The sequence below is a fragment of the Euleptes europaea genome, chromosome 21, assembly GCF_029931775.1.
Source record: "Euleptes europaea isolate rEulEur1 chromosome 21, rEulEur1.hap1, whole genome shotgun sequence".
Taxonomy (NCBI): Eukaryota; Metazoa; Chordata; class Lepidosauria; order Squamata; family Sphaerodactylidae; genus Euleptes; species Euleptes europaea.
Window position 1 is genome coordinate 15,807,751 of NC_079332.1, and position 22,889 is coordinate 15,830,639.

General features: G+C 48.1%; 1 protein-coding gene across 1 annotated transcript in view; it reads left to right on the forward strand.

The window, feature by feature from the left end:
- The window catches only part of SLC5A10 (solute carrier family 5 member 10), a 128,179-nt gene that overhangs the window by 1,169 nt on the left and 104,121 nt on the right, over window positions 1–22,889 (forward strand). The window contains exons 2-5 of the mRNA XM_056866319.1: window positions 4,320–4,391; window positions 4,530–4,634; window positions 7,094–7,153; window positions 9,098–9,202. Of these exons, the coding sequence (XP_056722297.1) occupies window positions 4,320–4,391; window positions 4,530–4,634; window positions 7,094–7,153; window positions 9,098–9,202 (342 nt within the window). The remainder of the gene's footprint in view (window positions 1–4,319; window positions 4,392–4,529; window positions 4,635–7,093; window positions 7,154–9,097; window positions 9,203–22,889) is intronic.

The following is a 22,889-nucleotide window of genomic DNA, read 5'->3' on the forward strand; positions in this document are numbered from 1 at the left end:
GCTAGTCACAGCTCTCTCAGCCCCACCTGTCTCACAGGGTGTCTGTTGTGGGGAGGGGAAGAGAAGGCGATTGTAAGCCGGTTTGTTTCTTCCTTAAGTGGTGGAGAAAGTCGGCATATAAAACTCTTCTTCTAGCCTGGGCCATCCAGGTCAGGGCGAGAGACATTCAGAAGTGGTTTGCCATTGCTTGCCTCTGCGTCGCAACCCTGGACTTCCTTGGTGGTCTCCCATACTAGCCTGCGCTGACCCTAGTTAGCTTCTGAGCTCCGATAGGGTTATCTGAGTCAGGGCAAAAGGTTGCCCACCTTTGCTCTAATGAGGGGCCATTTGATTTTGGGTAGCGTGTAGTGAATGTGCCCCCCAAATGGGCAGAAGGCGAGCATCCCCCTTGGTGTGGAAGGGAATGCCCTCCACGGTTGCCCGCTTGGCTAAGACACCCCGTGCCTGGTCCTCGCAACAGCGAGAGGGGCAGACGCCGTTCCCCCTGCCCCTGGCAAACAGTAAGATGAGTTATCTTCCGGTTCTTGCCTTCAGCCAGGAGGAGGACTGCCTGTGTCAGTTCTGGGAATCGGTCCTGCAAAGCCCAGCGTGAATTTTGGAAGACAGCTGCTGGCAAATTCCGGCTGGCCCGCCTCTCAGGCAAGGCCTCCCTGGCGGCAGCTTAAAAAAAATTAAAATGTACCAGTGCATGGCTCTCTACGTCCTGTTGTGGGTAGCCCCGAGGGTCCTGACCATAAACTGGAGGTTGTCAGTGGCAAGATTTGTTTCAGTCCTTATATCCCTCCAACACTCGATATATGCTGCTCAAGATCAATTGATCAAAGAGCTTCTAAGGGATAAAAGGAAAGGAAACTGGAGGTTAAAGAAAGGGGGTCTCACAAGACCAAGACCATCTCGCGTAGCTGCAACCGCTTCTGTTTTGTGCCGGGAACTGGACCGCGTGCCGTGGTAAGCTCTGCCGTGTCGGCTCTCCCGCTGTGAAGTGTTGGCAGAAGAACCGGCAGGTTCAGTTCCCATCTATTTATGTGCCTTGTCTCCCGCTCTCCCCATAATGTACATTTAATTTATTTTGCGTTCCTATGCTGCCTTTGTCCCCGCAAGAGATTCAAAACAGCTGGGAGAAGAGTCCAATGCGACCAACTTCAACAATATAAGGGGGGGGGGACGGGGTGTCTTCATCCTGAGCTGGCTTATCATAGGCTGCAGGCTGCGATCTGTGGGCCTTGTGCCTTTGGCCATGGTCACTATTTAGGGTTGCCAACCTCCAGCTGGGGGCTGGAGAGCTCCCAGAATGACAACTGACCTCCGCACTGCAGAGATCAGTTCCCGGGGTGGGTGGGGGGGGGAGGAATTAATGGCGGTGTTAAAGGGTTGTATGGAAGTAGCACACATTTATTCAGCCCTGTTTGGCTTTAAGACTGTTAAGTTGCTTTCCACTACTTTTTGTGCTCGCCACGTTTGTTTTATGAGGAACTTAGATCACATATCTCTCCCCTTTTAACATATAAGTCTAATGCCTCTGTGTCCGATATAATGCCTTTTTTAATTAAGTGACAGGGATCCCAAGGCTACATTGTTCAGTGGCAAGATTTATTTCGGTCCTTATGCTCCTCAAACATTAGATTTAAAATTACGCTGCTCAAGATCGATGGATCAAGGAGCTTCTAAGAGATGAAAGGGAAGGTGGGGGACGGAGTTGTGAGTTTCCTGCATTGTGCAGGGGGTTGGACTAGATGGCCCTGGTGGGGGACGGAGTCGTGAGTTTCCTGCATTGTGCAGGGGGTTGGACTAGATGACCCTGGTGGGGGACGGAGTCGTGAGTTTCCTGCATTGTGCAGGGGGTTGGACCCTGGTGGTCCCTTCCAACTCTATGATTCTATGACAGGTAAGTTGCTTTCCAGTCCTGGCCTGTCAAGGGGAGGTGTGCAGGTGGTGCTGATTCGGCAGCTTCTGGAGCTGATTGATTGATTGACCTTGATTGATGGGGAAGGGTTTTTAAGGCCACCACGTGTGAACCAGCAACCTCTCCCCCACCCCACCCGGGTCCTGAATGCTGACCGCAGCCCCTTCAGATTCCAGGCGAACAAGGTGCAGCTCACTTAAAAACAAGACCGAGAGTTTTTCCTTCCCGACGTTTAGCCTCTGGTTCGTTTCTGGGGAGTTGCACTCTAAGTGTGGCGTCCCTCGTTGGCTTTATATTAAAAAACCAAAGTTTATTTTAAAGAGAGTCAAAGCCGGGGGGGAAAAGGAATGCTCTCAATTTACGACAGCGTGGTGTAGTGGTTAAGAGCGGTGGTTTGGAGCGGTGGGCTCTGATCTGGAGAACCGGGTTCGACTCCCTGCCCCTCCACGTGAGCGGCGGGGGCTAATCTGGTGAACTGGATTGGTTTCCCCGCTCCTCCACATGAAGCCAGCTGGGTGACCTTGGGCTAGTCACGGCTCTCTCAGCCCCACCTACCTCACTGGGTGTCTGTTGTGGGGAGGGGAAGGGAAGGCGATTGTAAGCCGGTTTGAGTCTCCCTTAAGTGGTAGAGAAAGTCGGCATATAAAAACCAACTCCTCCTCCTTCAGATTGTTGTATTGTATTTGAGGATACGTTTATGTTGCACTAGGTGATTTTCTTACTTTTCAATTTAATACATCCACACTTATAACGTACGTGAGTATTATGCTTTAATCGCTTTTGGCCATAGTTGCTGTGATTTTTTTGTACTCAATTTACAACAAGCAGAAAAAACTACCTCCTTCACTAATAAAAAGCTGCCCAAAAGGAAAAAAGAGTTTGTGATCAATCTATCAGCGCCTGCAGCTGGAGAATTAGCACCTCCTGCATACCTTTCCTTGTGAAGTCCACACTGTAAAGGAACTGACAGTCCTAAAGCCAAACAGGGCTGAATAAACGTGTGGTACTTCCATACAAGTGCGGAGTCTATGACCTTCACATGAAGCTGCCTTGTACTGAATCAGACCCTCGGTCCATCGAAGTCAGTATTGTCTATTCAGACTGGCAGCGGCTCTCCAGGGTCTCAGGCTGAGGTCTTTCACATCACCTACTCGCCTAATCCCCTTCACTGGAGATGCCGGGGACTGAACCTGGGACTCTCTGCATATAACAGACATTATAGAATCATAGAGTTGGAAGGGTCCCTAGAGGCCATCTAGTCCAACCCCCTTCTCAATGCAGGATCAGCCTAGAGATGGGATGTCAAACTCGTTTGTTACAATGGATATGACATAAATGTTGCTTGGTGGGGCCATGCCTCGCCAGCTCAGATCGGGAGCGTGTGGGACTGCCTCTGCTGGCAAGCCCACAGTGGTTTCGCTCACGGGCCAGATAAGAGCTCTCAAGGGGCCGGATAAGAACTTGGCCATATGTTTGACACCCCTGGCCTAGAGCATCCCCGACAAGTGTTTGTCCAGCCTCTGCATGAAGGCTGCAAGTGAGGGGGAGCTCACCACCTCCCTAGGTAGCCGATTCCACTGTCGAACAACTCTTATTGAAATAAATGTTTTCCTGATATCCAGCCGGTACCTTTCTGACAGCAATTTAAACCCGTTCTTGCGGGTCCTCTGCCGCCATCAGGAACAGCTCCCTGCCCTCTTCTAAGTCACAGCCCTTCAAATACTTCGAGAGAGCAATCGTGTCCCTTCTCAACCTCCTCTTCTCCAGACTGAACATTCCCAACTCACTCAGCTTTTCCCCATAGGGCTTGGTCTCCAGGCCCCCGATCATCCTCGTCGCTCTCCTCTGCACCCACTCGATTCTGCCCACATCCTTTTTGAAGTGAGGTCTCCAGAACTACACACAGGTACGGCCTGACCAATGCAGTGTACAGCAGAGCTATGACGTCTTGCGGTTTGGATGTTACGCCTCTGTTGATGCACCCCCAAGACTGCATTAGCTTTTTTTGTCGCTGCATCACGCCGGCTGCTCAGATTTAACACCTCTACCCCAAGATCTTGTTCACACACAGTGCTGCCCAGATGTGTATCCCCCATCCGGTATGCACGTCCCTCATTTTTGTTACCCAGGTGTGGAAGTCGGCACTTACCCTTGTCGAATTGCGTCCTGTTCACATCCACCCACTTTTCCAGCGGGTTCAGGTCTTGTTGAAGTCTATCTTCTGGTGTGTTCGGCGCCGCTCCTCCCAATTTGGCATCATCGGCTAATTTAATGAGTTGTCCCTCCACACCCTCCTCCAGATCATTTATAAAAAATATTGACAAGTACCGGGTCCAGAACCGAACCCTGCGGCACCCTGCTGGACACCTCTCTCCGTTCAGATGAAATGCCATCCCCTAACTGTCTTTCTCCTTAGTCTTCCTGTAGGGTCAACAGGAACACGGTGAGCGGCTATTTCCTGGCGGGGAAGAACGTCGCTTGGTGGCCGGTAAGTGGACCCAACCTTCCCCTCTTGGTGCCAAATCGGGGTGCGGAGGAGCGCGGCGCTTGAATGAAAACCCTGTCCAAAATTTAATGTGAAGCACGCAAAGGTTTTGGATGCTGATCGGCTGTCGTTGGTTTGCAGATCGGAGCGTCTCTCTTTGCTAGCAGCGAAGGGTCGGGCCTTTTCATCGGGCTGGCCGGCTCCGGGGCCGCTGGGGGGATAGCCGTGGCCGGCTTCGAATGGAACGTAAGAGCCTCTTTGTGTAAATCAGCCCCTCGCTTCTTTTTTTAACTCTCCACGGATTAAATAAATAAAAAAAAAAAAAACCACGTACCAAACTATTAATGTCTCTTGATAACTGTGAGCCAGCATAGTATAGACAAGGAACAGAGAAGAAAACTGCTGCTATCATCCTGCCCTTGTACAAATCTATGGTGAGACCACACATGGACTACTGTGTACAGTTCTGGTCACCACTCCTAAAAAAGGATATTGCAGAGCTTGAGAAGGTGCAGAAAAGAGGAACCAAAAATGATCACGGACTTAGAGCAACGGCCCTATGAGGAGTGGTTGAAACGCTTAGGGCTGTTGAGCTTGGAAAGAAGGCGGTTAAGGGGAGACATGAAAATTACACATGGTATGGAGTGGACAGGGAGACGCTTTTCTCCCTCTCTCATAAGGGCAGAATGCGGGGTTATCTGTTGAAGCTGGAGGGTGATTCATAACAGACAAAAGGAAGAATTCCTTCACAACGCAAAGTTAAACTGTGGAACTCCCTGCCCCAGGAGGTGGCGATGGCTGCCAACTTGGAAGGCTTTAAGAGGGGAGTGGACATGTTCATGGAGGAGAGGGCTATCCATGGATACTAGTATCCAGCACATGTAGGGAGAAAGTCAGGAAAGCTAAAATGCAGAATGAGCTCCGGCTAGCCAGGGAAGTTAAAAACAACAAAAAAGGGGTTTTTGGTTACGTTCAGAACAAAAGGAAGATCAAGGTAACGATCGGGTCATTGCGTGGAGAGGATGGTGAGTTATTAACAGGGGAGGCAGAAAAGGCAGAATTACTTAACTCCTTTTTTGTCTCAGTCTTCTCCCAAAAGGGGAATAGTGCTCAACCTGGGAATAATAGAGCAGAGGACGCAATAGGGGAATTACAGCATAGTATAGACACTGAGATAGTACGGGAATACCTGGCTACTCTCAATGAATTCAAGTCTCCGGGGCCGGACGAACTGCATCCAAGGGTGTTAAAAGAACTGGCTGAAGTTATTTCAGAACCACTGGCAATAATCTTTGAGAATTCATGGAGTACAGGAGAGGTTCCAGGAGACTGGAGGAGGGCAAATGTGGTCCCCATCTTTAAAAAGGGGGAAAAGAAATCCCAAACAATTATCGCCCAGTCAGCCTGACATCAATAGCAGGTAAAATACTAGAGCAGATAATTAAAGAGACGGTCGGTCTGTAAGCGCGTAGAAAGAAATGCCGTGCTCACTGACAGTCAACATGGGTTTCTCAAAAACAGGTCATGCCAAACTAATCTCATATCTTTTTTTGAAAGAGTGACAAGTATGGTAGATGAAGGGAATGCTGTAGATGTAGTGTACCTTGATTTCAGTAAAGCCTTTGATAAAGCCCCCCATGATCTTCTTGAAACAAAGCTGGTAAAATGTGGGCTGGACACTGCTACTGTTAGGTGGGGTAGTTAATACCCCGGAGGATAGGGTCAGCGTTCAGAATGACCTCGATAGACTGGAGAGCTGGGCCATAAGCAATAAAATGGACTTCAATAGGTAGAAGTGTAAAGTACTTCACCTAGGCAGAAACAACATAAGGCACAGGTAGAGGATGGGAGAGAGTTGGCCTGACAACAGTACATGTGAAAGAGATCTGGAAGTCTTAGTGGACCACAAACTGAACATGAGTCAACAGCGTGATATGGCGGCTAAGAAGGCCAAGGCAATTCTGGGCTGCATCAATAGGAGTATTGTGTCTCGATCCAGGGAAGTAATACTACCACTGTAGTCTGCATTGGTCAGACCTCCCTTGGAATACTGTGTCAAGTTTTGGGCTCCGCAATTTAAGAAGGATGTTGACAAGTTGGAGCGTGTCCAGAGGAGGGCGACCAGCATGGTCAAAGGTCTCGAATCCATGCCCTATGGGGAGAGACTTAGGGAGTTGAATTTGTTTAGTTTGGAGAAGAGAAGGTTGAGGGGAGACACGATAGCCATGCTTAATTATTTGAAGGGATGTCATGTTGGTGAGGGAACTAGCTTGTTCAGACTAGGACATGGAGTAGTGGATTTAAACTAATAGAAAAGCGATTCCACCTAAACATTAGGAAGAACTTCCTGATGGTGAGGGCTGTTCGATGGTGGAATGTGCTGTCTCGGAGGGTGGTGGAGTCCCCATCTTTGGAGGTCTTTAAGCAGAGGCTGGATGGCCATCTGTCGGAAGTGCTTTGATTGTGGGATCCTGCATGGTGGGGGGAGGGTTGGGGTCATGGGATGTGGGGGGAGGTAGTTGTGAATTTCCTGCATTGTGCAGGGGGTTGGACTAGATGACCCTGGTGGGGTTGGACTAGATGACCCTGGTGGTCCCTTCCAACTCTATGATTCTATGATGGCCCGGTGGTGCGATCCATGATAAGGCAGCTTCGTGTGTGTGAGCACCTTCTGTGCTCAGATTCCTCCCTGCGTTCCTTTTCAGGCCACCTACGTGCTTCTGGCCTTGGCTTGGGTGTTCGTCCCTCTCTACATCTCTTCAGGGGTAAGCAGAAATGGGTATGAACCTGTTGCCCGGCCTTCCGTTAATAATGCATTGTGTGGGTAGCCTCTTCCTGGTGAGATACTGCCGGCGGCTGAGAAACGTGGTCTGCTAGGGCCTCTCTGTGTCATGCATCCGAACAGCCAAAGATCCTCTGGGGAAACGATTGCTGGAGGCTAAACAATAGGGTTGCCAACCTCCAGGTACTAAGTACAAAATAAGAATCACCCGGTGCTGTAATGGGAACTTCAAAACAAAGCAAATCACAGCACTCTCAATATTTAAACATGCAAGGTTTGTTTTAACTTTTTATATTCAATCTCTACTCTTTAGGAGTCCTATACATACCTGTGCTTCCAATGATTAACTATTAACAGTTGGGTCACAGAGGGAGAGGCTTATTTAGAAAAAATAGTTTAGCATAATATTTCTGCAGAAATTCTCTTCCTGTTGCAAGTACTGGACCTTTTTAAAGGCAATTGGGAATTTTTTTGAGATAGGCAAGGTTTGTTTTTAACTTTCCATATTTAATTTCTATTCTTTAGGAGTCTTATACATACGTGTGCCTCCACTGACTAACTATCAACAGCTAGGTCTCAGAGGGTGAGGCTTACTTAGAAAGAATGGTTTTTTAGTACAATATTCCTGCAGAAATTCTCTTTTTGAAAGTATTGGACCTTTTTTAAGGCCATTGGAAAACCTTTTGAGACAAACAAGGCTTGTTTTAACTTTTAATACTTAATCTCTGTTCCCTACGAGTCTTATACATACATTGATTATAATAAAAATAAAATATATTAAAATGTATTAAATATGTATTAAAATGTATCTAGAAATTAATGGTATAACAGGATGGAGTCAAATATAGAAATGACTTTAGAAATATAGTACAGTGTATCTAATATACTAATATGTATATCTAATTCAGAATATCTAATATACTGTATGTCTCGAAATGAAATATTTTCTAATGCTATAACTTGGGTTTATCAGTGACTGTATAGATGGTGATGGTTAGTTATCTTGTCTTAAGCATGTTGGAGTATGTGTAGTAGCAATATGTGTAGTAGCAATCTCAGTGGCAGCCAGTTTGGTGTAGTGGTTAAGAGCGGTGGAGTCTGATCTGGAGAACCGGGTTTGATTCCCTGTTCCTCCACATGAGCGGCGGAGGCTAATCTGGTGAACTGGATTTGTTTCCCCACTCCTACACACAAAGCCAGCTGGGTGACCTTGGGCTAGTCACAGTTCTCTCATCCCCACCCACCTCACAGGGTGTCTGTTGTGGGGAGGGGAAGGGAAGGTGATAGTAAGCCGGTTTGAGTCTCCCTTAAGTGGTAGAGAAACTTGGCATATACAAACAACTCTTCTTCTGTATTTTCTGTTTATCCTTTTTTCTTTGTATTCTTTTATTATTATTATTTTTAAATAAAAAAATCTAAAAGATGAAAAAGTGGATTACACCGTTCTCCCCTTCTCTGTTTTATTATTGCAACGTCCCTGGGAAATAGGTTACCATCCCCGTTCTGCCAGGGAAGCTGGCTGGGTGACCTTCGGCCAGCCACACCCACTCCACCTAGCCTACCTGACAGGTAGGGTTGCCAACCTCCAGGTGCTAGCTGGAGATCTCCTGCTATTACAACTGATCTCCCGCCAATAGTGATCAATTCACTTGGAGAAAATGGGCGCTGTGGCAGTTAGACTCTACGGCATTGAAGTCCCTCCCCTCCCCAAACCCCACCTTCCTCAGGCTCCGTCCCAAAACCCTCCTGCCGGTGGCAAAGAGGGACCTGGCAACCCTACTCGCAGGACTGTTGTGAGGATACACATTGAGAAGGGGTAAAATGTTGTAAACTGCTTTGGTGTCCTGGTGGGGGAGAGAAAAGCAGGGTATAAATGATGTGAACAACAACAATAGGAATCTCTCGCCTCTTTTGTTGCCTGCGCTAGATTGTCACCATGCCGGAATATCTCCAACGGCGGTTTGGCAGAGAGCGGATCCGCGTGTACCTTTCGGTCCTGTCGCTCCTGCTGTCGGTCTTCACCAAGATATCTGTGAGTTGGTGCCAGCGGGGTAAAACGATGCCTCCCGGCTTCCCGGGGAGGGGGGACGACAGCTTGGCCCTCTGCCTTAATAGCGTCTGGGGCATTCCTCACCTTTGTTAGAATCATTTGCAGGTGTGTTCAAGGAAAGGCATGCATAATCAAAAGGAAGCCCCGAAGCAGTCGGCGGGGGTGACTGCGGGGAAACATTCCTGCATAAAGGGCCTCTCTGGTTTGTAATAGTTCTGGTTTGTAATGCAGGTATTTCCTCAGCAGGGGGAGCTCTTGGCTAAGCTACCCCCTCCCCACAGCAGCACCTTTCTATATGTCCCTTGCAAATACTTCCTGACGTTTCATTTATCCCTATTCACCATCACTTGTGGGTTGGAGAAAATTTGGGGGTTCAAGCTACAGCGTGAGGGTCCGTGGCTCAGTGGTAGAGCATCTGCTTGGCATGCAGAAGGTCCCAGGTTCAATTCCTGACATCTCCAATTAAAGGGATCAGATGATGGGTGATCTGAAAGACCCTGGAGAGCCATGTAGAGGGGCTGTGGCTCAGTGGTAGAGCATCTGCTTGGCATGCAGAAGGTCCCAGGTTCAATTCCTGACATCTCCAATTAAAGGGATCGGATAATGGGTGATCTGAAAGACCCTGGAGAGCCAGTCAGAAGAGACAAGAGGGACCTTTGGAGGGGCTGCGGCTCACTGGTAAAGCCAGAAAGTCCCAGGTTCAATCCCCGGCATCTCGAGTTAAAGGGACTAGGCAGGTAGGTGACGTGAAAGACCTCTGCCTGAGACCCTGGAGAGCCGCTGCCAGTCTGAGTAGACAATACTGACTCTGGTGGACCAGGGGTCTGATCCAGTATAAGGCAGCTTCATGTGTTCATGTGTACCAAGCGAGGGTTTAATTTTTTGGAATGAGAACCAGCCAGAGTTCAAAACATGTACATCCGTCAGTTTAATTGGGAGAAATGTAAACATCATTCACCTTTCCCATTGCTTTTGGTAGAAAGTTGAGCATGCTTAACTTTGCCTGAGTCTTGCCTGTTAGGGATCTTTGTTTTTTATTTTGCTGATTACCGCAGCCACTTTGGAGGATCATTAATGGATCAAAAATAAGGTAGACTGTTTATTTTTAAAAAAATGTGTGGTGTAGTGGTTAGAGCATTAGACTGCCTGAAACAGGTCCTGGTTTGAATCCCCGTTCTGCCCTGGAAGCTTGCAGGCTGACCTTGAGCTAGTCATAATCTCTCAGCCTAACCATCTCACAGGGTTGTTGTGAGAGGGTGATAAGGACACCATACATGTGCCTCTCTCCCATTTTATTCTCACAACAACCTGGCTAAGTAGGTTATGCTTAGAGAGTGTGAATGGCTCAAGGTCGTCATCCCCGTGAGTTTTGCGGGCCAGTGGGGATTTGAACCCAGATCTCTGGTTGCAGACTGGTGCTATAACCACTGCACCACCCTAGCAAGTCAAAAGATTGGCCTCTCGATTTCTCCTGGTAAGTTCTCTGGGAGAAGCATTGTAGAATCATAGAGTTAGAAGGGGACAGACAGGCCATCTAGTCCAACCCCCTACTCAATGCAGGATCAACCTATAGCATCCCTGATAAGTGCTTGTCCAGCCGCTGCTTGAAGACTGGCAGAGAGGGGGAGCTCACCACCTTCCTAAGCAGCCAACTCCTCTGCTGAACTACTCTCACTGTAAAAAAAATATATTCCTAATGTCTAGCCAGTAACTTTCCACCCATTACTTTATACACAGAATCAGACGTGTCTTCTCTTTGTAGGTTGCATCCATTTTCACAGATTGGAGTTGGGGGGTTGGTATCTCCAGAGCAAAGGGTCTTGGGTAAGCCGGTACTTAGGGCCCATGGCACCCACCAACATCTTTTCTGGTGCCCACCAGGTTGGGCACTTGCCCCAAAGGGCTTCTGAGTGGCAACTGGCGAACTGATTGGCTGGGTGGATTAAAATAATATTTCAGTGACAGCCGTCAGCACAGTGTCTCTCTCGTTCCTTTTTCCAGTGTGTTTTTAATTACCCCCTTTTCTTCTGTACTTGGACTTCCTCTGTGTGTAGCTTCGTCTCCTGCTGCACCCCTTTTGTGGTTAGAACATAAGAACATAAAAGAAGCCGTGCTGGATCAGACAAGTCCAGCAGTCTGTTCACACAGTGGCCAACCAGGTGCCTCTAGGAAGACTGCAAACAAGACAACTGCTGCGGCATTGTCCTGCCTGCGTTCCACAGCACCTAATATATTCGGCATGCTCCTCTGATCCTGGAGAGAATAGGTATGCATCATGCCTAGTATCCATTTTTACTAGTAGCCATGAATACCTCTCTCCTCCATGAACATGTCCACTCCCCTCTTAAAGCCTTTCAAGTTGGCTCCACCTCCTTCCACAGCCATTTTGTTGTTGCACCCACCGCCCTGTGTCCAAATTCCAAATGTATCCACAGGCCCAAAAAGCTTGCCCTAGAGTGCCAGTCAGGTGAGACCAGAATGGTAACCTTATAAGTAGCGTAAGATGCACAAAAGGCTGACCTTTCCACCACCTCCTAATTCTTGGCATAACGTTCAACCAAGTACGTTCAGACCTTTGTGCCGCTGTTGTCTTTGGGGCTTCTTGTCACACCTAGGTGTGACTTCAGAATTTCGGTCCATTGTTATCCCCACTCCCCTCGCTGGCCCTGCCTTGGGGCTTTTGTTAGCCCAAACGGTAGCTGCGTTTCGCTTCCCCAAAGGACATATTGTCTCCTGCCCTCCCCAGAGGTTGGGCCCTTTTATGAAGGGCATTGCAACCTCTCTTAGTCATTTGCTTATTCAGCCATGGAGCGTCTGGTTTGGTCCAGGAGATTAAATGAGCGTCTGCCCCATTCAAGGTGGATTTGGATAATCGTGTTGGTGGCAAATGGCTGAGACAAAAGTCTGCGAATGCAGGATATGTGTGAAGGGGTGGGGCAGTTCATTCGGGCCTGAGAATCTGATTTGAGTCTCCTCTTTTTTCATACGGGCAGAGGTGCTGAAGGGCACAAACCAGCAGGAAATGCTTTTCCCGGTGTAAAGATAGCCGTGAAGATGTTCCATTTGGTTTAAAAAAATTTTTTTACATCACAACATAACACATGCATACAAACATAAAACATTATGTTGATTATATTAGCAGTTATTAATAGATATAGATATTTGATATAAGGGCTGATATCAAGAAATGGTTTTAATGACACTATGGAAGTAATTAGCGAATGAAAACTAAATTTAATGCATTGCTCAGATATATTGGTTAAAGGGCTTAGAAAACAGTATTAGTAGATTAATACAATATAAGTTGCTAGGTAAGTAGATTAAGCGAATGCATTTTAGTTATGGTAAGGTATAATAACTTTTAAGTTCCAATGATTAATAGATATTTAGAATGATTTATTTCCGCTCCTATGCAACAGTGTGGATTTTGTTGTAGATATGGAGTTTAGATTATGAATGTGGAATGTATGTTTTATATTTGTATGTATGTGTTGTGTTATATAATTTAATTTTTTTTTTAAAGGTGTTCCATTTGTGTCAACTGGGAGCACGGGTCCCTGCGACGCACCCAGTATGTGCAGTTGCCGTCTTATGAGAATGGGGTGTGTGGTTTTTCCGTTTGGGTACAGCGTGCCCGAATGGAAGAGGTACCTGTGGGGAAAATCCACACTTTGCCCAATGCATACACGACAGTGACTGCATGTGTCAGGCACATTGTGGGGACCTGCGGACTCCCGGTTCACATGAACCTAACAGGATATCTGTGCATGGATTTGTGATCTGGCCATTGGCAGGTATATGGCCTAGGTAGACCATGAAGCAGTTCCTTCTGTGCCTCAGGGTGCTGCTCTGATTTAAGAGCCGGGTCAGAATTAGGTGGTTTATAAGGCCTTCAGGATCCTTGCTTGAATGGGAGCCACAATACGACCTCAAATCTACTGCAGTGGCATGGGAGTGCAGTGGAGAGCAGGCCAACATTTCCCTTCTGAAGCCAGCCACATAGAACCTCCCATGTTCAGAGACAGTATACCTCTGAATGTCAGTAGCTCTGAGCAGACATCCAGGGGTGGGGTTTGGCATCTGTATGGGGGCCTGTTGTGGTACCTGGTGGTTGCTTTTAGGAAACAGGACGCCGGACTGGACGGACCATGGTTCTGATCCAGCGGGGCTTTTCTTCCCGTCTTGCTGCTAGAATCCCTGGTCTGAGACACCTTACAGAGTCTTACAGAAGTTTTTGTGTGTTAAGTGCCGTCAAGTCGCTTCCGACTCTTGGCAACCCTATGAATCCATGCCCTCCAAAACGTCCTTAACAGCCTTGCTCAGTCCTTGCAAATTGAGTGCTGTGGCTTCCTTTATAGTCCATCCATCTCTTGTTGTGTCTTCCCCTTTTCCTGCTGCCTTCAACTTTTCCTAGCATGATTGTCTTTTCCAGTGACTCCTGTCTTCTCATAATGTGACTAAAATACGATAGCCTCAGTTGAGTCATTTTACCTTCTAGGGTCAATTCAGGCTTGACTTGATCTAGAACCCATTGATTTTTTTTGGGCAGTCCACGGTATCCATAACACTCTCATCCAACACCACATTTCAAAGAAATTTCAAAGGAATGTGGTGTTGGAGGAGAGTGTTATAGTACGTACTAAAAAGGGGGGTGGGTGGAGAAAGTATTTATTTTGCTGGAACAAAAAACTGAAAGGCAGGGGTGTCGATAGGGTTGCCAGGTCCCTCTTCGCCACCAGTGGGAGATTTTTGGGGCGGAGCCTGAGGAGGGCGGGGTTTAGGGCAGGGAGGGACTTCAGTGCCATAGAGTCCAATTGCCACAGCACAGCTTTGCCAACGTGGGCAGCCAGTTTTCACCACTCAGCTGGGATCTGCAAGCTTTCGGCCTTGCCCGCTTGAAGTCCTCTCGGTGGATTGGGACCTTTTTGATGGTGTTGGTCTTTTCCACCCCGATTAAAGCTAATTTGGATTATTGATTTGCCATGAACTTTTGGTCACTGTATATATTGTCTAAGCTTATGTGTTGATATATTATATCTATGTATGTAACCTTGAGCCTCGTGCTGTTTATTTCTCTATCCAGGGCCTGGAGGTTGGCAACCCTAGGTGTCGAACTCAATTGTTACGAGGGCTGGATATAATATAAATGCCACCTTCTCGGGCTGGGCCATGCCTCACTAGCCCAGATCGAGAGGGTTTTGCTTCGGCTGGCTTGTGCGCCGGATAAGAGCTCTTGAGGGGCCGGATCTAGCTCATGGGCCGTATGTTTGACGCCCCTGCCATAAGGAGCTGGATGGGTTTTGTTTTAAAATCTCTGCCGGGGTGGGGGGGTGAGGGTTGATTCAAGGATAACTTTCTCGGGAAAGGGGTGACATGTTCTTTTTACCGCCTGTCTCAGATCAGAGGGAAGAGTCCATGAGCTCATCGCCAGAGCCCGGTTCCTTCCCCTCCGCCAGGGGCTCTTGGGCCCAACTTCAAAGGCCTTTGCTGCAGTTCCCGTTTTATGAATGGCTAAGCCCCCCCCCTTTTTTTGTTCTTTTTATGAGATTCCTTTTGCCTTTGGAAGTTGTCTACTTAAACAAGCCTGCGTCATGGACTTTCCCCACCCAGCCGAGCGAAATTATATAGGGAGAAACTGCTGGGGTCATGTTTTGCTAATCCAGGGAGTGGAATTTATTATTATTATTATTATTTTAAATAAGGCGCGGGCAGCTGCCAGCAGCTTATACAATCCTTTCCACTCCCTACCCAGGTAATTTGGAAAACTAATCCAGGGGTTCTGCCCCCAGAGCCTGCCAAACCTAGCCGGCAAGGTGACGGGGAGAGCCGGCGTGGTGTAATGGTTAGAGTGTCAGACTAGGATCTGGGGGGCCCAGGTTCGAATCCTCGCTTTGCCGTGGAAGCTTGCTGGATGCCCTTGGGCCAGTCACACTCTCTCAGCCTGACTGACCTCACAAGGTTGTTGTGAGAATAAAATGGAGGAGAGGAGAACGATGTAAGCCAGCATTTGGGGAGAAAAGTGGGGTAGAAATTAAATAAATAAAAGTATTCAAAACATTCATGAAGCAGGAATAGGGGCGGGAATAGTTCTTTACCCTGTTAGGTTCCTGGAACCTCCATGTTCAGAAGCAATCTACCTCTGAACAGCAGATGCTGGGCTGAGGTTGGGGGTTAGGTTCCTGGAACCTCCATGTTCATAAGCAGTCTACCTCTGAAGAGCAGGTGCTGGGCTGGGGTTGGTAAACAGAAAAGGCTACTGTGTGTTGTTTTCATTCTGATCTCTCTCTCTCTCTCTCTCTCTCTCTCTCTCTCTCTCTCTCTCTCTCTCTCTCTCTCTATCTATCTATCTATCTATCTATCTATCTATCTATCTATCTATCTATCTATCTATCTACCAACCAACCAACCAACCAACCAACCAACCAACCAACCAACCAACCAACCAACCAACCAACCCACCCTGTTTACCCTGCTACACAAGGTGGATCTAGCAGGGCTGTGAGGTGAAGGAGAAGCCAAGACTTCTTAAAGACCATGATTAAATAAATATCTCTGTCCCTGCTTATCTCTTAGAGAGCCAGCGTTGTCTGAGAGTGTTGGATCTGGGAGACTCGGGTTCGAGTTTTCCACTCTGCTCCAGAAGCTCACCAGGTAACCTGGGGCCAGTCACATGCTCTCAGCCTAAGCTGTAAAGATAAAACCAAGCGAGGGAGGAGGAGGAGGAGGAGGTTGTAAATCAGTTTGGCTCCCCTGCAGGGAAAAGGTAGAAAATATCTGTGTATGTGCGTGTTAAATGCTGTCAAGTCACTTCCGACTCATGGCGGCCCTATGAATGAAAGTCCTCCAAAATGTCCTATCTTTGACAGCCTTGCTCAGGTCTTGCAAACTGAGGGCCGTGGCTTCCTTTATAGAGTCAACCCATCTCTTGTTGGGCCTTCCTCTTCTCCTGCTGCCTTCAACTTTTCCTTATTATTGTCTTTTCCAATGACTCTACACCATTGGCTCTACACCAATGACTCTACACCCTGGTTCTCCACCCTATGAATTAATGACCTCCAAACCATCCTATTGTTGACAGCCTTGCCCAGGTCTTGCAAACCGAAAGCCGTGGCTTCCTTTATAGAGTCCATCCATCTCACGTCGGGCCATCCCCTCCTCCTGCTGCCTTCTACTTTTCCTAGCCTGACTGTCTTTGCCAGCGACTCTTTGTCTTCCCATAATGTGACCAAAGGACAATTGCCTCGGTTTGGCCATTTTCGCTTCTAAGGAGGAGAATTTGGGCTCGATTCAGTCTGGAACCCACTGATTTGTCTTTTTGGCCGTCCACGGTATCCATAAAATTCTCCTCCAAGCACCAGATTTCAAATGAATCAACTTTCTCCCTGTCAGCTTTCTTCATTGTCCAGCTTTCACACCCATACATAATAACAGGGAATACTATGGTACGAATGATCTTGATCACCAGCGTCACACTGTTTAAAGATCTTTTCTAGCTCCTTCGTGGCCGTCCTTCCCAGTCTCAACCTCCTTCTGATTTCTTGGCCGCAGTCTCCCTTTTGGTGGATGATGGAGCCGAGTAATAGCAAATCTCGGACCATTTCCATTTCTTCATTGGCAACCTTTAAGTTGTGTAGAAATATCTAGATCAGTGGTTCCCAACCTTTTTTTGACCAGGGACCACAAGGAGCTTTTTGTTCGGTGCAGGGACCCCAAGGTTCAAAATAAAAATTCTGAGAATTTGAAAATAAACTTTAATCATAACTGTGAGTTAAACATTAAACTTAGAATAATATTTGAATATATATATTTTATAATAGAGAACCTTTAATTGAAAATATTAATTTATTATGGGTTTATAACTTTGTTTTGCGGACCTTAATTTAGTTCTCGCGGACCCCTGGGGGTCCACGGACCCCTGGTTGGGAACCAGTGATCTAGATAAATAAATAGTTTGGAGACCCCCTTGGTTTCTCCTTCAGCTCGGCCTTCCCTTCCCAGGTCCGCCTTGTCTTACAAACTGACATCTTCCCCTGTTAAGGTTGCCAACCTCCAGGTGGTAAAACAAGAAAAAAGAGAGCACCTCCCTGCTAATACCGTTAGGTTTGGAAACTGGCACGGGAAGAAATCCGTACAATGATACAAAATGTGTGTATTGTGTTTCAAAGCATTTCGACAAGTACAATGGACTACAACAAGTGACAATAAACAATATATACAAAATATATATTTATAGACTGCATCAAACACGTTTTGTATATTTTGTATATATTGTCACTAGTTGTAGTCCATTGTACTTGTTGAAATGTTTTGAAACACAATACACATATTTTGTATCATTGTACTGTATAAATTGTTTATTGTCACTTGTTGTAGTCCATTGTACTTGTTGAAATGTTTTGAAACGCAATACACACATTTTGTATCATTGTACTGATTTCTTCCCGTGCCAGTTTCCAAACCTCCAGGTGGTGGCTGGAGATCTCCCGCTATTATGGCTGATCTCCAGGCGATAGAGATCCGTTCCTCTGCAGAAAAGGGCCGTTTTGGCAATTGGACTCTATGGCATTGACTCTACGGCATTGACGTCCCTCCTCTCTCCTAGTCCCACCCTCCTTAGACTTCATCCCCCAAATCTCCAGGTATTTCCCAACCCAGAGATGGCAACCCTATGCCCCATCCTCTGCAGGCAGCTCTGTTTGGGCTCCCATCGTTTTGGAAACCTCAAACACAAGTCCAGTCTCATGGGTGGGGCTTGCGAGGGCTTCCATAAACAGTGGCATCGGAGCCGGCCTTTGCACGGTTGCTGAGTCTCCCGAGCGGTTGGATTTGGGATCACCGCTCCATTCCGGCTTAGCTGGCGCATGAGGTCCCTTGTGGGCGTAGATCCATGCTGTCGTCTGGCTTTAGGGGTGTGCTCCTTCGTGCGCCGATGCCTCGCTGTCCCGAGGCAGGGTGTGCTCAGCTAGGTCACCCCAGTTTTGACAGCCTTCCCCGGCTCCCAGGGGATCTTCACACCCCGTGCACGGATGAGCCCTCTGCGCTGCGCCGGCTTACGCCAGAGCGGCTCCGTAATCCCGCGAAGAATGTGTAATGCTCAGCTGCCTCTGATGTGGTAGGGGTGTGAGCCGAGAACAGAAGCCGTGCCACATAAAAAACAAGGTCACCGGCGCGCATGTTCTTGGGAAGGTGCGAGCGCTCTTAAAATGAAGCAGCGACACATTTGCAAAGGTGATTGCTGCACCCTTTCGGAAGGCTTCAGGTGAGTTGTAAAACACAAAAAACACGTGCGATACCTCCATTCGAACAGCTAACACCATCATATTAATACATGCACAACCCAATACTCTACCGTCTTCTTTACCCCACACTTTACCATATATCCTTACTTCAAATGACCGCCTTTGTGGTATAGTGGTTGGAGCAGGGGTCCCCAGAGATGAGGAAGAAGATGAGTTGGTTTTTATCTGCCCACTTTCTCTACCTTTTTAAGGAGAATCAACCCGGCTGACGGTCTCCTCCCCCTCCCCACAACAGACACCTTGTGAGGTTGGTGGGGCAGAGCGAGTTTGGAGAGAACTGTGACCAGTCCAAGGTCACCCAGCAGGCTTCACGTGGAGGAGTGGGGAATCGAACCAGACTAGAGTCCGTTGCTCATGTGGAGGAGTCGGGAATCAAACCTGGTTCTCCAGATCAGAGTCCACCGCTCCTAACCACTACACCGCGCAACCGTTGGTCCCGCCTCCCAACCTAGCCATTTTACCCACAACCCTATGTCAGATTGTCGAAGGGGCCCACAGGTTCAAAAAGGTTGAGGACCTCTGGGTTAGAGTGTTCGAGAGTATCTGGGTTCAGATCCCGACTGGCTCTAGCCAACCTCTCGGCCCAAGGTGCTTGAATGCAAATCCGAATTACCATGTTGATGACCACCTGCAGCAAGGTAACACTCATGCACACACGAAGCTGCCAGCATGGTGGTGTGGTTAGGAGCGGCGGACTCTAATCTGGAGAACGGGGTTCGATTCCCCTCTCGTCCGCATGAGCGGCGGACTCTAATCTGGAGAGACGGATCTGATTCCCCGCTCCTCCACGTGAAGCCAGCCGGGTGACCTTGGGCTAGTCACAGTTCTCTCTGAACTCTCTCAGCCCCACCTACCGCACAAGGTGTCTGTTATGGGGAGGGGAAGGAAAGGCAATTGTAAGCCGCTTTGAAACCCCTTAACGGCAGAGACACCCAGGGCCTAAAAGCCAACTCGTCTTCTTGAGTCAAGCCCTTGGTCAGTATTGTCCACTCAGACCAGCAACAGCTCTCCAGGGTCTCAGGTGGAGGTCTTTCCCCTCACCTACTGCCTAGTCCTTTTAACTGGAGATGCCGGGGATTGGGTTTGCTCCAGGTAGTAGCTGGACATCTCCCGCTATTACAAGCGATCTCCAGCCAACAGAGATCAGTTATCTTGGAGAAAATGGCTGCTTTGGCAATGGGGCTCTATGGCATTGAAGTCCCTCCCCGCCCCATACCCTGTCCTCCTCAGGCTCCCCAAAAACCTCCCACTGGAGGTCTGGAACCCGAGTCCCCTTCTGCGGGAGGCTCCCCATCCTCGGTCTGCTCCTCGTGTGCATGGACCTGTGCTTTGCGGTCCCGATCCCGGCGTGGGCACGGGAAGCGATCTAGGACGGGTTTTTGCCCCATGGGTTTTAGCTGGCCTGGCAAATGGGGCACCCTGAGTTTCGGAGCAACCTCACGTTGGCGACGAGCCGACTTGGAAAGGCCTTCTCCGTCGGAGGGTGAAGTCTCGTGAAGAGGGAGAAGGGCGGATCCGGCCGGCTTGTTTGAAACGTCAGGTTGCTGCAGGAGAAGGGCGTGTTGGGCATGCTCCGGCCGGCACCGAGTTCTGGTTTTGCTCATGTTGATTCCTTGACCTGATTTAAGTTGAGATCCAACGGCACAAGAACAAAATGTTTTTTGCTGGTGTGGAGCCACTGGTTTCAAACTGTTTTGTAGAACCTCAACGGTTTGTGGATGTTTTGTCCGCGTTTCTTCAATGCGAAGATCGGCTGTGGTGGGAAATACACCATCCGGTTATCAAGACTGATAGGGTTGCCAGCTCTGGGTTGCCAAATACGTGGAGATTTGGGGTGTTGGAGCCTGGGGAGGCTGGGATTTGGGGAGGGGAGGGGACTTCAGTGCAGTATAATGCCATAGAGTCCATCTTCCAAAGTGGCCCTTTTCTCCAGGGGAACTGATCTCTATCGCCTGGAGATTGATTGTAATAGCAGGAGATTTCCAGCCACTACCTGGAGGTTGGCAACCATACTGACCTGGGGCAGTTCCTATTTTCTGGTCCCTGTCTGCTGTAAATCACTGTCCCCATTTTTGCCTTTGGTGGGGTATCTTGTTAAAGCTCAATTGAAGAGTGGTCTGATTTACTTGGGGAAAAATCATATGCCACCTCTCCAAAGAAGCAATATATTATTCATGTGTACTGTTTGTAATTTCCATTTTTAAAAGGTCCACTGTGTTTAATTCTGCTTGAGTCCAAAAGCAGCTTAAAGATTATTAGGGTATAAACATTCGAGAGTCCAAAGCTCCCTCAGATACCTTCACTCTCCAAAGCTTATACATAGGGTAACCAACCTCCAGGTACTAGCTGGAGATCTCTTGCTATTACAGCTGATCTCCAGCCGACAGAGATCAATTCACCTGGAGAAAATGGCCGCTTTGGCCATTGGACTCTATGGCATGAAGCCCCTCCCCTCCCCAAACCCCACCCTCCTCAGGCTCCTTGGACAGGAGACCTCCAAGGAGTCCAGGATTGCTAGGTCCCTCTGCTAGAGTAGGGTTGCCAGGTCCCTCTTCACCACTGGCGGGAGGTTTTTGGGGACAGAGCCTGAGGAGGGTGGGGTTTGGGGAGGGGAGGGACTTCAATGCCATAGAGTCCAATGGCCAAAGCGGCCTTTTTCTCCAGAGAACCGATCTCAATCGGCTGGAGATCAGTTGTAATAGCAGGAGATCTCCAGCTAATACCTGGAAGTTACAGGAAAATAGCTGTTAACATTGCCAAATATATTGTAGCTATGCAATTCACAGCATAGCTACAATATATTTGGCAATGTTAACAGCTATTTTCCTGTACTGATTTTCTCATCTTTTTGATATATGTACAGAGGTGTCTGTTTTCTCCTTCAATACCTGGAAGTCGGCAACCCTAACACAGAGGCCCCGCAGTGGCCAACCACCTCTGAACATCTCTTGCCTTGACAACCCCGCAGGGTCTCCGTAAGTCGGCTGCGACTTGACGTCAAAAAGGGGGGGAGGCGGTGGTAAGTGTATATTTGGACTGGCCCTTTGCTGGGAAGCTAAGTGGATTTGGGGTTCTAGTCCTCATGAACGTCTGTGTTTTCTGGCAAGTTACCCAGGGGTGAAAGCAGAAACAAGGTGCAAGCCAAGCATGTCCTGATAAGGACAGGTTGGGAGCTCCCTGGCTACAAGTGCCTTCCGCCTTATGGTCGCCTTGAAGACAGTTGGACAACGTTTGGAGCCAAGCATGGAAACATCCCTTGGCACTGCTGCCAGAGGCGGGGCAGGTGCCAGAGGAACAAATCCGTTCAAGTCGGAGGGTGAAAACATCGGCTTCGCCCCACCTGCCACCTTCCGCGTCGCCGCCTCCGCCATCTCGCCCGGAGGGAGCCGGAGGCCAGCGAAAGCGTTTTGCTGAGCCTGCAGAAAACAAGGGAGGCAACCGGCCCTCCTTGGCAGCAAGATCTTAGGAGGAGGCAGACGCGAAGGGCCTCGTGGTATTCCTTGGCGGGGAAGCCAGGCCTGCAAAGCGGCAGCTCTTCTTGGCAAGGAGAGGGTCAGGCTAGGCAGGGCCCAGATTCACCCAGTCATGAAACTCACTGTTTTTTACTAAGTGATAGGGACCCCAAGGCTACATTGTCAGTGGCAAGATTTGTTTCAGTCCTTATATCCCTCCAACACTAGATATGTGCTGCTCAAGATCAATGGATCAAGGAGCTTCGAAGGGATAAAAGGAAAGGAAACTCACTGAGTAATAGGGTTGCCGACCTCCAGGTCCTGTGGAAATCAAGAAAGTAGCACAAGACAATTCTTTCTATAATAAGAAGACCAAACTATAGCAATTAGTGCTATTAAGAATATGTATTGGAAACATACAAAGAACAAAATTCTGGAGCAAAAAAGTATCACATAGGTAATTAAGACCCCAACTTTCAATAAGGGCTTTACAATACAAATATGAGCCCAAATTCTCAATCCTTATTCAGTCTACATAAATAATTTCATAAAGTGCATGAGTGAACCACGGGAACAATACTCAGTCCTTATAGAGTCCGCATGAATAATTTCATAAAGTGCATCAGTAGGTCGCAAAAGCAAGATGAAGGGCAATGGAAATCCGGTATAATTCCATTTCGTGCAGTCTTTTTCAAGCCTTCAATCTTTTTGTGCACTATTCAGTCAATGCACATAGGAGTGTACCCTTTCCTTGTATCTGGACGGCAAAGTAAGATTGAAAAAGATTGAAGGCTTGAAAAAGACTGCACGAAATGGAATTATACCGGATTTCCATTGCCCTTCATCTTGCTTTTGCAACCTACTGATGCACTTTATGAAATTATTCATGCGGACTCTATAAGGACTGAGTATTGTTCC